This window comes from Copadichromis virginalis, linkage group LG18 (genome assembly GCF_057382275.1).
Source record: "Copadichromis virginalis isolate Kocher_CV1m ecotype Utaka linkage group LG18, C_Virginalis_male_GT1.1, whole genome shotgun sequence".
NCBI lineage: Eukaryota > Metazoa > Chordata > Actinopteri > Cichliformes > Cichlidae > Copadichromis > Copadichromis virginalis.
The window spans coordinates 33037222-33052856 of record NC_140635.1 but is presented as its reverse complement, the minus strand read 5'-3'; the positions used below and the strand labels follow the sequence as shown (position 1 = coordinate 33052856).

Below are 15635 nucleotides of genomic sequence, written 5' to 3'. Positions count from 1 at the left end.
ACAATGAAGATCAGACTCAGTCCAGTGTTTCCCATGGATGATTAAATTAACTTGATCGTGGAAATTGGAAGACCATTCCAATGTTTTGTTGTCCTGCTAAGACTGTGGCCACTGGGAAAATGCAGTTGCCTGTGGGGCAGCACTTGGTCTGTGTCAATCTCTCTCTACTGATAAAGATCATGTTGTTAACTGGTAATACTGGTAATACTGGTAACGGTTGCTTGGGCACAACACTATGTCACTATACCCTGCTAGCACTATAGCATAATAGCATTTTTCAATAGCATTTTTAATGACCTGCTGAATCTAACTATGCACATTTTCTGACCTACAAGATAGATTTTTGTCTTCTCTTTCTCCTGAACTACCAACTCCTCACCAAGCGTGGTTCTGCTTGAGGGGATCATCAAATTTGTGGAGTTTTCTCTCTAGCACTGAAGGTGTTAAAAAAATAAAGAGCCTTGAGGCAGTTATTGTTGTGAATTTGAACTACATAAGTAAAACTCAATTACCATATTTTTCGGACCATAATGCGTATTAAGTGAAACTAAAGAGTCAGATAAGTCAAACTTTATTCAACTCATTCACAATAACTCTCAACATTGTTCAGTTGTAACACATAAAATTCAGAACAATACGCTTACTTTTTCGGTTCATTCCTCTTCCACAAATCCAAATCTTCGTCTTCTCAGCTGCTTTATTCCCATGTTTTACTGACTGATTGAATTTGAAATCTGCTTCGTAAGCATGTCTCTTAACAGGTGCTATTTTTGGGGTCCTCATACACACACGATACAGTAATATTATGTTGAAGCATAGTATGTATTACTCTACAAGGCTCCTGACTACAGTAGCCGTAATGCTCCGACAATCCATCAAGCGGTGCAGCTTCGTAGCTTACCAAAGTTGAACTAAAACATTTTTTGCCAGATTTATGAGGGCTGTGTACCACATAAAATCCGTTCGAGGTTAGTAACCACAACCAGAATTCATACATATGGTGCACCGGATTATAAGGCACACTGTCGAGAAAATTAGAGAAACATTTCGAGCAAATTAAAGGATTTTTAGTGCGCCTTATAGTCTGAAAAATAAGCTAATACATAAATATGCTTAATGATTCTTTTCTTTAAAAAATACACCATCAAAACTGGCAGTCAAAGAAATAAATTGCATACGTCAAATCAAAAAGACAGAAAGGAACAGAAAAGGTGAAACAAATAATAAAAAGACTTTTCTTTTAAACTTCATATTTCATATCCAAAGTATATCCAAGGTTTATTAAAAGCAACAAAAACAAATTCAGTGGGAAGCTTGTCACAGTACTGGGTCCCAGTATTTTGTGTGTTTTAGGTTTATTCTTTGATTATTGTTATTTTCTCAGTGTTTCCTGGTTTATTTTGAAAGAGCCTTGTGTGTCTTTGTCATAGTGTTTAGTTTCACTTCCCCTGTGGCGTCATTATGTTGATTCTAGTCAGCTGTTTCCCCATGTGTTTCCCTTCCCCTGTCACCTCCTGTGTGTATTTAAGTGTCTTTGTCTTCCTATGTTCATTGTCAGGTCATCTGTTTACCTTCCACATCTTGTCTTAGTCTTCATAGTCTTCGTAGTTGATTCATAGTTATCACCGTTAGCTGTTAGTTTTAGGTTTTTTTTCCAGTTTAGGTGTTAGTTGAGTTCTCGTTACTGTTCATGTTGTTTGCACTTGTCGTCATCAGCCCTAATAAAGGCTCGCCTTTGTTTAAAGACTACAGTTCTTCTCTCGGTGTGTGCATTTGAGTCTGTTTACAAAACACACTGGCGTACCCTGTCATGACAAAGCTGAATGGGTGATGTGTGAACAGAAGAGAACCACCAGTAAAATCATGGACTAAAATGAATAAGGCACAAGAACTGAATGTTCAGGTTAATGTTCTGGAGATAGCAAACAGTTCAAACAGCATTGCAGTGAAACACACAACAGGCTGCTTTTGTGAAGAAGAACAGTTTAAGATCTCCATATTATAATCCTCCACTGACTCATGAGATGGAAGCGGACATGGAGGGTGTCTTACCAAAACAATGTTGTAATACTGTTGGAAAAAATGTCAGCCATCTGTAAAATTGTACATATTTTACATCTAGACAAGGTTTCCAGCTCCATGTTTTTCCATTATTAATTACTGGATTATATTTTCATATTTTCAAACTGTCTTTCCTATTGGCTTCCCCTTTGAAAGCCAATAGCAAAGACCTAACAGACAGTTTGAACAGGAGGTAGGTGGGATTTGCTTCTGCTTATAGCCAGAGTCGTGTGCCGCACATGTCCATATTAGGTATATCCCTTCTTGCTGACATCATGAAAAGGCAAAATTAGAAAAAAAAATCTGAAATGTAGCATTCATAGCAGTCTAAAATCTGAGCTGTGACTCACAGGGATTACTTGTGCACTAACCTCTGACTTTCCCTCTGTCTAATGTAGCCACCAGTGTACATATCTGCAGGAAAAGAAGAAGCACAAGCAAATTCCTTTTAACATTTTTGAATTTCTCATTTATGTTGTAAAGTGAGATTTTTATGACAGAAAGTCCGTGCCAGCACCTCTACCAGGGTGCAGGTAGAGGTGCTACCCCCTTCTACCCCCAAGCCATAAAAAGATGTCATCACATATAAAAGACCTCATATTCAAAAGGCCAAAATAAAAGAGTAACAGATTCACCAAGAGACGTACACTTTTTTCAGTTTAGTTCAAATCAAACGGCTGGATACAGACAGGCTAGTAAAGTAATCCATTTCAACATTTATGGAGCAATTTGTGCATAGTATATTGCAGGGCTATCTATTATGACACTGTATACACCCACCCAGCCACCCACAGACAGACACAACGCCTGAATGGTCTAATGCAATGACACAGAGGGATTGATTCAAGCTCCTAAACAGGCCACATCATATTAAATACTCTTCTCTTCTCTTCTCTTCTCTTCTCTTCTCTTCTCTTCTACATTATTCATGGCAGTACAAAAGCAGAAAATGTGTTTTAACAAAGGTGCATTTTGTAAAATGACAATTTCTCCTTGTTCCGCCAAGATTTTAATGAGCATCAGTTTGTTTGTGTTTGCTTATTTGTTCATTAGCACATGAGCATTTATCATGTTATAATGCATGGATGCAGAAAAACAAGACACAAAGTCTTTGACACACAGACAGACACAGACAGGCAGACAAAATGAAAAAAAGTAAAACAGAGAGAGAGGGAGAGAGTCCAAACAGGGAGAAATGGAGCGCAGCACATCAATCATTAGGAAGATTATTATGGCAGTTGTCATGGCAACGCACACCCTTCCCTCTCTCCCTCCTCTCCCTCTATTTCTTTCTCTTTCGCTCTCAAATCAATTCAAATGCACTTAAATGCCACAGCGGGTGTAGCCATGTCGCTGTACCTGTAGAAAACAAGACAGTAAGAGAAGAACATGAATGAGGTAGCATGACAAAAAGGACAACATTTTAAAGTCGCTTTATATTGTTTAATTAAGGAACCGTACATTTCTCATTTACCTAAAGCTTTACATGAGGACCATAAACAGCTGGAAGCCACTACTGGCAGCCATATTGTGCAGATATGACTTTATCTACCTTTTATCTCCCCATCCCCCACCACACCACTAATCAACACACACACACAAAATAACCTGCTGTGGGTGGGGCGGGGGGTGGGATGGTTACTACAAACTGCAGGAAGAGGGAGCTGCTCTTCCATAAGCATAAGATAGTGGTGACGCTGTGTGGAGATCGGTTGATCATTTTTTTCAGAATTTCACGACTGCCTGCTGGTTTTCACTATTTAGTTATGAGGTTAAAATGTAAATATTTCTTATTTTTAATGCCTAAATTACACTCATTGAATTAAGTCTGCACTTCAATCTGTGGTGGTGTACAAAGGCAACATCACAAAAAATATCTAACATAAACATAATATAAAAACCTAACCTGGACTTAACTGTGTCTAAACATCCACAGATGTATAAACACATTTTTTCCTGGTATGTGATGCATCACAGGCAGCTCATTTTGTCTATAAAAAGCTAAATGTGCTGAAACATATATAACACATGTAGTGTTGGTCAAGTTACTTGAAAAAAGTAATTAATTACTGATTATTATTTACTTCTCAAAAAAGAAATCCCGTTACTTTACTGATTACTTATTTTCAAAAGTAATTAGTTACTGTAAAGTATGCGTCACACACGGTGATTGTATTTGTATTTGTATTTTATTGACAGCTCAGGTCTCAAGGGAAACAGTCCATTCCAGTCCAGCTCTCTCTCCCCGCTCGACTCTGCCATCACTATATAGGGAAATGGAAAGAAACACCGTCATCAGTCATTCGCCAACATCTGTGGCTCACCTGCCTCCCGGTATCGCCCCCTTGACCTCACTCCTCCCCTGCAGCTGAGCCAGGGACCACACCTCTGCCACACACCCACAGTGCCTGACTGAGGCCAGGGAGCCATCCGGCCCAACAGAGAGCTTTCTTTACCTGCACAAACACTGCCTGGCACGGCCGTGTCCAATGGACCAGATCTGGAGCACCCGGTCAAGGGGCTGGTCAGCTCTGCAAACCCTGGCACGAAACAGCGGTAGTAACCCACCAGCCCCAGGAACCACTTCGCCTCCTTTTTCGTCTTGGGGCATGGGCAGGATGCAATAGCCGCTGTCTTCTCCACCTTTGGATGCACTTGCCTGCCCCCCAAGTGGTACCCCAGATACTGTAGCTCCCTCCATCCAACCACACAGCCCCGCCTGCCTCAGAGACTCCAGGACCGCGGCCAACCGCTGCAAATGCTTCGCCCAGGTGTCACTATGGATGATCACGTCATCCAGGTAGGCGGCAGCTTGTGCAGCGTGTGGACACAGCACCCGGTCCATTAGGCACTGAAAGGGGGCTACGAACAAGCCAAATAGAAGCGTAACGAACTGGTAAAAACTGTACGGGAAAAAAAGTGGAGAAGGCCGTTTTTTCCTTGGACTCCGCAGACAAGGAAATCTGCCAGTAGCCCTTGGTTAAATCCGGTGTCGTGAAAAAATGGGCCGTACCTAACCGGTCCAGGAGCTTGTCGACCCGGGGCATGGGATAAGCATCAAAGCGTGACACTTCATTCACCTTGCGATAGTCGACACAGAACCATATAGACCCATCCTTCTTCACCACGAAAACAATGGGGGCTCTGTGTGACTCTTCTATTACTCCCATTTTCAGCATTTCGGCAAATTCCCTCTGAACGATTTGCCTTTTGTGTTTAGGAAGCCTGTAGGGCTGTGGATGCACCGCCACACCAGGCTGCGCTTCAAAATGATGCTCAATGAGAGACATTCGGCTGGGCAGGGGGGAGAACACGCGGCAACATCTGCTCTCTTGGCCAAAGTGAGACGGTCATCACAAAGGAGGGAGGTGGGAATGATGGAATTTTGCACCTCCGGCCCCAACTCATCTCACTCCTTAACCAGGCTCACCAGAGAAGCGGTCTCAGCCTCCCTCCACATTTTCAGGAGTCTGAGGTGATAAATCTGTGTGGCCCCTCCCCTGTCTGACCATGCGACCTCATAGTCAATGTCCCACACTCGCCGTGTGACCACGAAGGGTCCTTGCCACTTGGTTAGTAACTTTGAGCTAGAAGAAAATAGTAATACAAGCACTTTGTCTCCCGGTGAAAACTGCCTGAGTTTAGCCCCTCTGTTATACAGGTGTTGCTGACACTGCTGAGCCTGGAGCAAATTCTCCCGTGATAACCTCCACAAAGGGTAGAGTTTTGTTCTCAGGTTCAACACGTACTGAATTGGATTCTTTGCAGGGCTCGGACCATCCTCCCGCCTTTTTTTAATCCTGCAGTGTGCGAGACCTGAACGAAGTGCCCTGGTCAGTCAGTATCTCCTTGTGGATACCGACTCGGGAGATGACCTGAAACAATCCCTGTGCCACGCTCTTTGCAGAGATGGTGCGCAGTGGCACTGCTTCCAGGTATCGCATTGCATAATCCACCAGAACTAATACAAAGCGATAGCCGCGTCATGACTCACTCAATTGACCCTGTGCACGAGAAAATGCTAACTTCCTGGTTTGAGACCGGATGTGGGGTTTTACATTTCCGGTAGCTTTACTTTGCGGTCAATCGCTACTGCGAAGATATCCTCCAAAATCATGTCCAAAACTCGAAAACGGAAAGATCGCGTTAAGTTACAAAGAGCAGAAGGTGGGAACTCTCACCACTGTTGTGTCATAAAAAATCTAATGATCAATTTTGACGTTTAAAGAGTTTAGATCAATCAGTTGTTTACATCACTCAACACAAGCAGAACTGCATTACTGCATGCAAAAGACACATCGTTCACATTCAGAAGCACATCTCTGTATAGTGACTGGTCTTATGATTTAAACAGGCAAATGTTCAGCATTCAAACTACAGGTGATCGATCGCTAGCAGTGTGACTCTGAAGTGCAGTACTGTATGTCCACAATGTCCACGAAACGTTTTGCACCGTCAAAAAATAAAATTGGCTACTTGATTTCACCTATCGCTGCTTATTTTTAGAACATAACACCCTCGATAAACGAGGGACAGCTGAGAAACATAACATTTGAATCCCTTTTCTCTTTTGCTCTGAGGCGCAGGGAAAAAATATCGACAATCGCGTATTGTCGATGAACATCATTTACAGATATATTGGGTAAATACCCAAGACATCTATAGAAATGTAAGTCGCCGCTTGATTCATTCATTTGCTTAACTTGTTTTGGACTCCTCCTTGAATCGCTACCTTATCGTGGTGGAGGGGTTTGTGTGTCCCAGGGATCCCAGGGGTTATGTTGTCTGGGGACTTTTGCCCCCTGATAGGGTCTCCCATGGCAAATTGGTCCTCGGTGAGGGACCAGACAAAGAGCGATTCAGAAGACCCTTATGAAAAGAATATCGAGGGAACAGTTTACCCTGCCCGGGATGGGGTTACCGGGGCCCCGCCCTGGAGCCAGGCCCGGGGAGGGTGCCCGAGGGCGAGCGTCTGGTGGCCGGGCCTTAGTCCATGGGGCCCGGCTGGGCACAGCCCGAAGAAGAGACATGGGCCCATCCTCCCGCAGGCCCGCAGGAGGTGCCATAGGGGTCGGGTGCATTGTGTGCCGGGTGGCGGCCAGGAGTGGAGGCCCTGGCGGACTGACCCCCGGCTGCCAAGACTGGCAATAGGGACATGGAATGTCACCTCTCTGGTGGGGAAGGAGCCTGAGTTAGTGCGTGAGGTTGGGAGGTACCGGCTAGATATAGTCGGGCTCACCTCTACGCATGGCTTGGGCTCTGGAACCAGTCTCCTGGAGAGGGGCTGGACTCTGTCTTAGTCTGGAGTTGCCCCTGGTGAGAGGCGGCGGGCTGGGGTGGGTATTCTAATATCTCCTCGGCTTGCTGCCGGTACGTTGGGGTTTTTCCCGGTGGACGAGAGGGTTTGTTCCCTGCGCCTTAGGGTCGGGGAACGGGTCCTGACTGTCATCTGCGCTTATGCGCCAAGTGGCATTTCGTAGTACCCAGCCTTCTTAGAGTCCCTGGGGGGGGGGGGGGGGGGGTGCTGGAAGGTGCTCCACCTGGAGACTCTGTTGTCCTGCTGGGAGACTTCAATGCTCACGTGGGTAACGACAGCAAGACCTGGAGGGGCGTGATTGGGAGGAACGGCCTCCCTGATCTGAACCCGAGCGGTGCTTTGTTATTGGACTTCTGTGCTAATCACAGTTTGGCCATAACGAACACCCTGTTCGAACATAAGAGTGTCCATAAGTGCACGTGGCACCAGGACGCTCTAGGCCGTAGGTCGATGATCGATTTTGTAATCATATCACCAGACCTGCGACCATATGTTCTGGACACTCGGGTAAAGAGAGGGGCTGAGCTGTCAACTGATCACCACCTGGTGGTGAGTTGGATCAGGTGGCGGGGGAGGACGCTGGACAGACCTGGTGCACCTAAACGCGTAGTGAGGGTGTGCTGGGAACGTCTAGCAGAGGCCCCAGTCCGCGAGATCTTCAACGCACACCTCCGGCAGAGCTTCAACAGCATTCCGAGGGAGACTGGGGACATTGAGTCCGAATGGACCATGTTCAGCGTCTCCATTGCCGAAGCTGCTGCATTGAGCTGCGGCCGCAAGGTGGTTGGTGCCTGCCGTGGTGGTAATCTCCGAACCAAATGGTGGACACCAGAGGTGAAGGGAGCCACCAGGCTGAAGAAGGAGTCCTATCGGGCTTGGTTAGCCTGTGGGACTCCGGAGGCAGCCGACAGGTATCGACAGGCCAAGCGGAATGCGGCTCGGGCAGTGGCTGAAGCAAAAACTCGGGTGTGGGAGGAGTTCGGAGAGGCCATGGAAAAAGACTTTCGGACTGCCTCAAAGAGATTCTGGCAAACCGTCAGGCGTCTCAGGAGGGGAAAGCGGTGCTCTACCTGCACTGTGTATAGTGCTGGCGGAGCGCTGCTGACGTCGACTGAGAAAATTGTCAGGCGGTGGAAGGAATACTTCGAGGACCTCCTTAATCCCACTGACACGTCTTCCGAGGAGGAAGCAGAGTCTGGGGATGAGGGGAATGACCCGCCAATTTCCGGGGGCGAGGTCACTGAGGCAGTTAAACAACTCCTTGGTGGCAGAGCCCCTGGTGTTGATGAGGTCCGCCCCGAGTTCCTGAAGGCTCTGGACGTTGTAGGGCTGTCCTGGTTGACACGCCTCTACAATGTTGCGTGGAGATCAGGGGCAGTACCTGTGGACTGGCAGACCGGGGTGGTGGTCCCCATCTTTAAGAAGAGGGACCGGAGGGTGTGTTCCAACTACAGGGGGATCACACTCCTCAGCCTCCCTGGGAAAGTCTATGCCAGGGTGCTGGAAAGGAGAGTTCGTCCGCTAGTCGAACCTCGGATACAGGAGGAACAATGCGGTTTTCGTCCTGGTCGCGGAACACTGGACCAGCTCTTTATCCTCTCGAGGATACTTGAGGGTGCATGGGAGTTTGCCCAACCAGTCTACATGTGTTTTGTGGACTTGGAGAAGGCATTCGACCGTGTCCCTCGGGGTGTCCTGTGGGAGGTGTTGCGGGAATATGGGGTGTCTGGCCCATTGCTACGGGCCATTCGATCCCTATACAACCATTGCAAGAGTTTGGTTCGCATTGCCGGCAATAAGTCGGACTCATTCCCGGTGGGTGATGGGCTCCGCCAGGGCTGCCCTTTGTCTCCGGTTCTGTTCATAATTTTTATGGACAGGATTTCTAGGCGCAGCCAAGTGGCGGAGGGCTTTCACTTTGGTGGCCTCAGAATCTCATCTCTGATTTTTGCGGATGATGTGGTTCTGTTGGCTTCATCGGGTGAGGGCCTCCAGCTCGCACTGGAACAGTTCGCAGCCGAGTGTGAAGCAGCGGGAATGAGGATCAGCACCTCCAAATCTGAGGCCATGGTTCTCAGCCGGAAAAGGGTGGAGTGCCCACTCCGGGTCGGGGATGAGTTCCTGCCCCAAGTGGAGGAGTTCAAGTATCTCGGGGTCTTGTTCGCGAGTGATAATAATAATAATAATAATGGATTGGATTTATATAGCGCTTTTCAAGGCACCCAAAGCGCTTTACAATGCCACTATTCATTCACTCTCACATTCATACACTGGTGGAGGCAAGCTACAGTTGTAGCCACAGCTGCCCTGGGGCAGACTGACAGAAGCGAGGCTGCCATATCGCGCCATCGGCCCCTCTGATGGGAGAAGGTAGCCGGAGATCGACAGACTGGGGCTGCAGCTGCAGTAATGCAGACACTGCACCGGTCCGTCGTGGTGAAGGGGGAGCTGAGTGTAAAAGCGAAGCTCTCAATTTACCGGTCGATCTACGTCCCTACCCTCACCTATGGCCACGAGCTGTGGGTAGTGACCAAAAGAACGAGATCGCAGATACACTCAAAAAAGTCAACTAAGGCAGTTGTTTGATTAATTCAATAGACATTTGTCTATTTAACATGAACATATTGAGTTTAGGTTTTTAAATCATTATCAGTTGTTGGTTTAACATAAAATAACAAAAAGTTTAATGAACTAGATTTGCATTCTTCAGTTCAATTAAATATAATTATTTTAAATCAACAACTCTAAAACCGATGCCTAGTGCGCATGCTCAAACTTCCCAGAAGTGAAGAGGCGGGAAAGCGGAGAAAGTTATATGTGTTCAGTGGACTGCCATTTCCCTCTGCGGAATCTTCCACAATACAGGTAAGTAATAAATAACTCAAAATATCTTAGTCAAACGAAGTTGTTCTGTCCGTTAATTGTTTAACAATGTTTTTAATTCCAAATGTGTAAGTTGTCATTAGACAGCGGGAGTGGAGCAAATACAGTGAAAATCTGGTATTAGACGGTGCCAATCGGTACTGTCTAATACCTGATTTCTAATCCGCTCTGGGTATATTTATACTATTATTAGCATTTCCACTTCATTGTTTTTCTTTTTTTTTTTTTACCCGTTTTTGCAGTTAGTCTTATAGTGTTTTTAGCGGTTATTGATATGTTTAATTCAATATTTAACACGTTTCTAATTCACTTTCAAAGTAAATGAAGTTAGCTAAAGCTAGTATGGTTGTCTCATTGAACTTCTACCTAGCTCTGTTAGCATTCACTTTGGTTTTAAATGACGGTTATTGCAAGACATGGTCTTTGTTCACTTCTTTTATTATCATTTGCATTTTTTCTTTCTTTCTTTCTCTCTCCTTTTATTTTAAGCATTCGGCCTCTGGCAGTAATGCAAGTTAAACTAGCATGCGCGAGTTGCTAAATATTAGCTGTGTTCAAATTCAGGGGCTGCATCCTTCGAATTGACTTGAACGCTAGTGCATGGGAAAAAGAGCATAAACACGAGGTCAGAGGAAAAGGCAATGGCGGATAGTTATGAAAATTGCCTGTCGGACCTTTACCGCAACTACCAGCATCTTTATTGCATAGTGTGAAACACTGCTATTACATATGGCAACAGATTGGATATTTATCTGTGAATTTTATATTGCAAGAGGTATTTATATGTATTTGTATTTTTTTTATACATTTGCAACAAAGTAAAAAAAAAAATCCACTGTGGAATTTTTATAAAATAATTTTGTCTGTTTTCTTTACCATAGTAACACCACAAAGAAAGCTGACCCCTTTTTCTGATTGTTTATGCCTCCTCATGGTAAGCCTTTTACCATCATATATTTTTTATGATAGTTTTATGATTTAATCAAAGTGAAAAAAAGGTGCCAATAAAACCATCCTTAAAACTGCTTTTCTTTTTTTCTTTCAGTGACTTGTATGTGGCAGTGCAAGCGTTGTTCCATCAGGGAGAGTAGTAGGTACAAATTATTATTTTTTATTTTTTTTGTGTGTGTGTCCCGTTTGGATCTTTAGCCATCAGAATTGTTGTCTTAAGGCCAAGAAAGATGCCAAGCGGATTTATTTTACCAAGTGGATCATCATGGCCTTGCCATATTGGTCCATTTGATTGACCTTTATTATAATTATGAATTTATTTTATTTTCAGTTGCTACAAACGGGACAGACATGACTGGGGGATAGGACAGGGAGAAAGAATGAAAGAAAGAGAGGGAGAGAAAGAAAACCAAAGCAATATGACGAGCTAAATAACCAGGGCTGCACATAAGTGGTACGCAGGTGCGCATTCGCTGTCAAAATAAAAAACGCACACAAGATAAGAAGTTGCAACGCGTGTTTGCGTACATAAGATTTTCTGGAGGAGGACAGACATTTGTTTAGAACTCTTAAAGATGTCGAAGAAGCTCCTTTAAGCAATTACTGTGATGTTCCTCCACCTCCAAAGAAATGTCAGAAGGAGTCCAAACCACAAAAGAAGTGCGTATTCTCGGAAAAGTGGTTGCAGGAGGTGAGCTGGCTTCAAACAAATGATGAACGCACAGAGATGTGGTGCGGAATGTGCCGTGAAAATCCCACTCTAGGACAAAAACACTGCGTTTTATATGGACGCAAACGCGCGCTGCAACTTCTTATCTGGTGCGCGACTTTTATTTTGACAGCGAATGCGCACATGCGGACCACTTATGTGCACCCGTGTAAATAACATAATGTTCTGCCGGGTGTGTTGTTGGTTTTCTCTCGATTTCTGAGTCGACAAGCGCCTTTGTTACTGGGACCAGTCATTTTAAGAAAGGCCCCCATTAGAAGCCATGAGAAATGCAAGAAACGTATTATTGGTCAGTCTGCAATATCTTTCCCAGAACAAACACCACTTGCAAATAATATACTAAAAATAAACCTGAAAAATCTGTTTAGAACAGCGTACTGTGTTGCAAAGAGTGAACTACCACTGGTGCAATTTAGCAGTCTTTGCAAACTTCAAAAAGCAAATGGCCTAGATCTTGGTTCCACTTGCCTCTTACTTGTGACTTTAGTGGAAATTTCAAATTCAGGATCTGACACAGACTGATTCATGTTCTACACAGACAGCACTGATGTCCGCATGGTCTTCTAAAAGCAGCTTTAGTCAGCTTAGATGTGAAGTGAGTGAAATATACAGTTGAGTTTTTAATCAATGTATTTGTTCTCTATTGCAGATTGACAAGGAGTTTCTGCGAATCACCACAAAGCCTCTGCTATCTACTTTCTTTGCCGAGCTTGACCAATACGCGCCACGCTTAATGGAAATCTTTCTGACCAAAGGAGGGACACGTGGAAAGAAAATAAGAGGTCTCATGCTTGCCATCTCCAAGGTTTGTATTAGGATTGAGTAGACTTTGTCATAGGCAGCAAAAATAACTTTTATTTGGAGATGAAGTTGTCAATTTTGTTTCGGCTTAACAACATGCCAGGTTCTAACCTAAAGAATAATTATGCAAGTTAACTGATTACCCTAGCTTTAAGAAAAACAGACTGGTTTTGGCTCATATTATCTCCTCCTCCTCTCCAGCATGACAACATCCATACCAGACGAGCATGCATCTTGAAGTCTTTGTGCATCTACCTAAACGAAGACTATGAGAAGTTAATAAAGGAGTACTTGGTGAGCCATTGTGACAGCATGTTGTCTGTAACATTCTCATACAAATTGTGACGTTGCCTCAAATGCAAATCATTAAAATTAAAATTTTGAGATTAGCAACAAGACACCTGGTATTGGGGAAAGGATGTCTTGAATACCAAACAGTATTAAGCGTTGCAATAAAGAATTTCTGGAATTTGGTATTGGAAGGAAAGAAATTTATGCCTACTTAAACTTGATACACAAACATACAATGCATTTAACATGCATCAAGACAATATTGCTTTTGAATCTGTACTTGGATTAAAACAAGTCCTGTTGTTTTTTCATTGCTATGGTCATCAGTATTTGTAAATAGAAATGTCTATGAACTTTGAGCTGTTTAGTACTAACACTTCTATACCTGTTTTATTTTAGCAGCTGAGTTAGCCTTTTCTCGAGTCCTGTCCCCCTAAGTTACTCTTGCTACGTCCGACAAACAAATGGTTTCCTCTGCGCACCAATGGGTACCCAAATGTGCAAGCAGACATGCTTCATATTCATATCGGTACATTTACTTGGGAGTGGGGCCATACACACTGTTTAATCCATTCATGTTGTTTTTGACTTTGTGAATGGAAAGAACACAACTCCTCCAGACACAATCTCTCGGCGTATCGGTGGGCACACTGCTTCACCATCTTGCTTGAGGTTAATGTTTGTCAGACACAGTAACGGTTGCTATAATGTGTAATTGGACAATGGCCCTTTCGGGGGAGGGGCCGGTGAGAGGTCAATTATGCCACCTCTTTTGACATGAGAGGTGTATTTTATAATTTATGTATTGGAGTAATTACTAACAACTACTTTAGTGGTGTAATTTTCTGTTTATTACTTTGACTACTTGGATTTTATGAACAGCATAGAAACAGTTGTTTAAACAATCTCTTAAATTTTACTTTGTTGTCTTATACTTTTTCATGTAGGATACGGACAGCGAGGGAAAAAGCTGCATGGAGCAAACTGTGATGGGGGTGTACGTCATCCAGAAGGAGGGTGCTGAACCTGAAGATGACCCAGAGGACGTTGGTGTCCTGATTGAGGGTGTGGAGGCTAACACTGATTTGGGTAACATTGCACAAGCATGTGCTCTGTTGTTTGGACTCATATACTGTTTGAACCTGAGCTACCCACCAGAACTTAAATGCACCTTTGAAGTCCTCCAGAAGATACTTTTAAATCTTGATGGACAAAAGCTGTCTTCAAAGGTACAGTTTCTGAAAAACAAGCTTATGGGGTGAGAGCACTTGAAAATGACTGATAGGTCTTGAATGGTTCATTGGTGCAATGGTGATTTCCAATATATAATGTTAATATTTGAGTTGTTTATATTTTTTTCTTTCATTTAAATTTTTTTTTAAGTTTTTGGATTCTCTCTGTTGGGCAATTCACCTTTTATACAGCACTGCAGATGATTTTTGTTTGTCCTTATATACAGTAGATGGCTCAAAATGGATCAGAAGTACTGACAGAAGTACTATGTTGTGTTTATGTATCAAGGGCCTGTAAAGTTTAAGACCACTGCCACCTGTTAAGTTTACTGTATTATTGTGTCCATTTTGCTTGCTAGCATGTTTTAAAACACAGCAAAACTATATTGCTAGCTGTGGAGGACTGCAACCAAAATTTAAAAAAAATAAATACAGAAATATAAAAATTGGTCAAACTAATAATTATTTCAATGAGATACACCAAAAAAATATAGATTTTCATCACCTATGGAATTTTTTGTTGTTGTTGTATTGCCCCCAAATTATTTCTAATTATTTTATTTTATTTTTCCAAATTCACACATTTCTATTTTGTCACATGTTTTAACTTGCCAAGTGGGAGATGTATTTTTATCTTTTAGTTTAATTTTTTAAAATGCAGTCGATATATTGAGCAAATTTTGCATCTGTTTTTAGTTGTGGAAGCTTTGGTTCCAACATATTACCTATGTAAATAAGTATTCTAACGTTTTACCTTTTGAAGTGGCATAATGCTTGCAGGTGTACAAAAATGGTAAGCTTTTATATTGTCCACTAAATCCAGTTAATAAAGATAATGTTATCATAATCTGATTGTGACTTTTTTTGTAAAGTAGTGGGTTTCTAAATGTGTAACAAATGTAAACAAATCTAATTAAAATAATTTGGTTGAAATGAGTGAAATCATTGCCTTGATTAACAAAGTAGTTGTTGAAACAACAATTTAATTCTGTTTTCCTAAACTTTTTAAATTGTGTAGAATGAATTAAAACAAATTTCACTCTACATACTTAAATAAATCACTTCAAATCAATGTAAGTATAGTATGTTGATCCAACGTAATCTGATTACATTAAACCACCAAATGCTAAATGTGTTGGTTTGACATGATCGAAAAGGGTTTATTGTACTTGGTTAAATTGTGTGCAAAAAGGGTGCCATGATTAAATTGTGTTCATCCAACAACAGATTTTTTTGAGTGTACAAGCGGTAGAAATGAGCTTCCTCCGAAGGGTGGCTGGCCTCTCCCTTAGAGATAGGGTGAGAAGTTCGGCCATCCGGGAGGGGCTCAGAGTAGAGCAGCTGCTGCTCCACATCGAAAGGAGCCAGC

At 43.2% G+C, this 15635-nt stretch overlaps 1 protein-coding gene across 2 annotated transcripts; it reads left to right on the top strand.

The window, feature by feature from the left end:
* Positions 1 to 11065: 11065 nt before the first annotated feature.
* Positions 11066 to 15113, top strand: LOC146688338 (uncharacterized). Of its 2 annotated transcripts, XM_085439631.1 has the most exons (5): positions 11066 to 11195; positions 11307 to 11355; positions 12592 to 12747; positions 12945 to 13037; positions 13982 to 15113. In XM_085439631.1, the coding sequence occupies exons 3-5, from the start codon at positions 12676 to 12678 to the stop codon at positions 14294 to 14296; spliced, it is 480 nt and encodes a 159-aa protein (XP_085295757.1). In that variant the 5' UTR covers positions 11066 to 11195; positions 11307 to 11355; positions 12592 to 12675; the 3' UTR covers positions 14297 to 15113. The 2 variants fall into 2 exon arrangements, with proteins under 2 accessions (XP_085295757.1, XP_085295758.1); XM_085439632.1 differs by lacking the exon at positions 11066 to 11195 and having other exon boundaries at positions 11312 to 11351.
* Positions 15114 to 15635: the final 522 nt, after the last annotated feature.

Excerpts from the sequence above, each read along its gene's own strand:
- LOC146688338 (XM_085439631.1), top strand. The coding sequence starts at position 12,676 with ATGGAAATCTTTCTGACCAAAGGAGGGACACGTGGAAAGAAAATAAGA. Across the intron at positions 12,748-12,944 it reads TCATGCTTGCCATCTCCAAG|CATGACAACATCCATACCAG; the intron begins GTTTGTATTAGG and ends CCTCCTCTCCAG. Across the intron at positions 13,038-13,981 it reads AGTTAATAAAGGAGTACTTG|GATACGGACAGCGAGGGAAA; the intron begins GTGAGCCATTGT and ends TTTTTCATGTAG.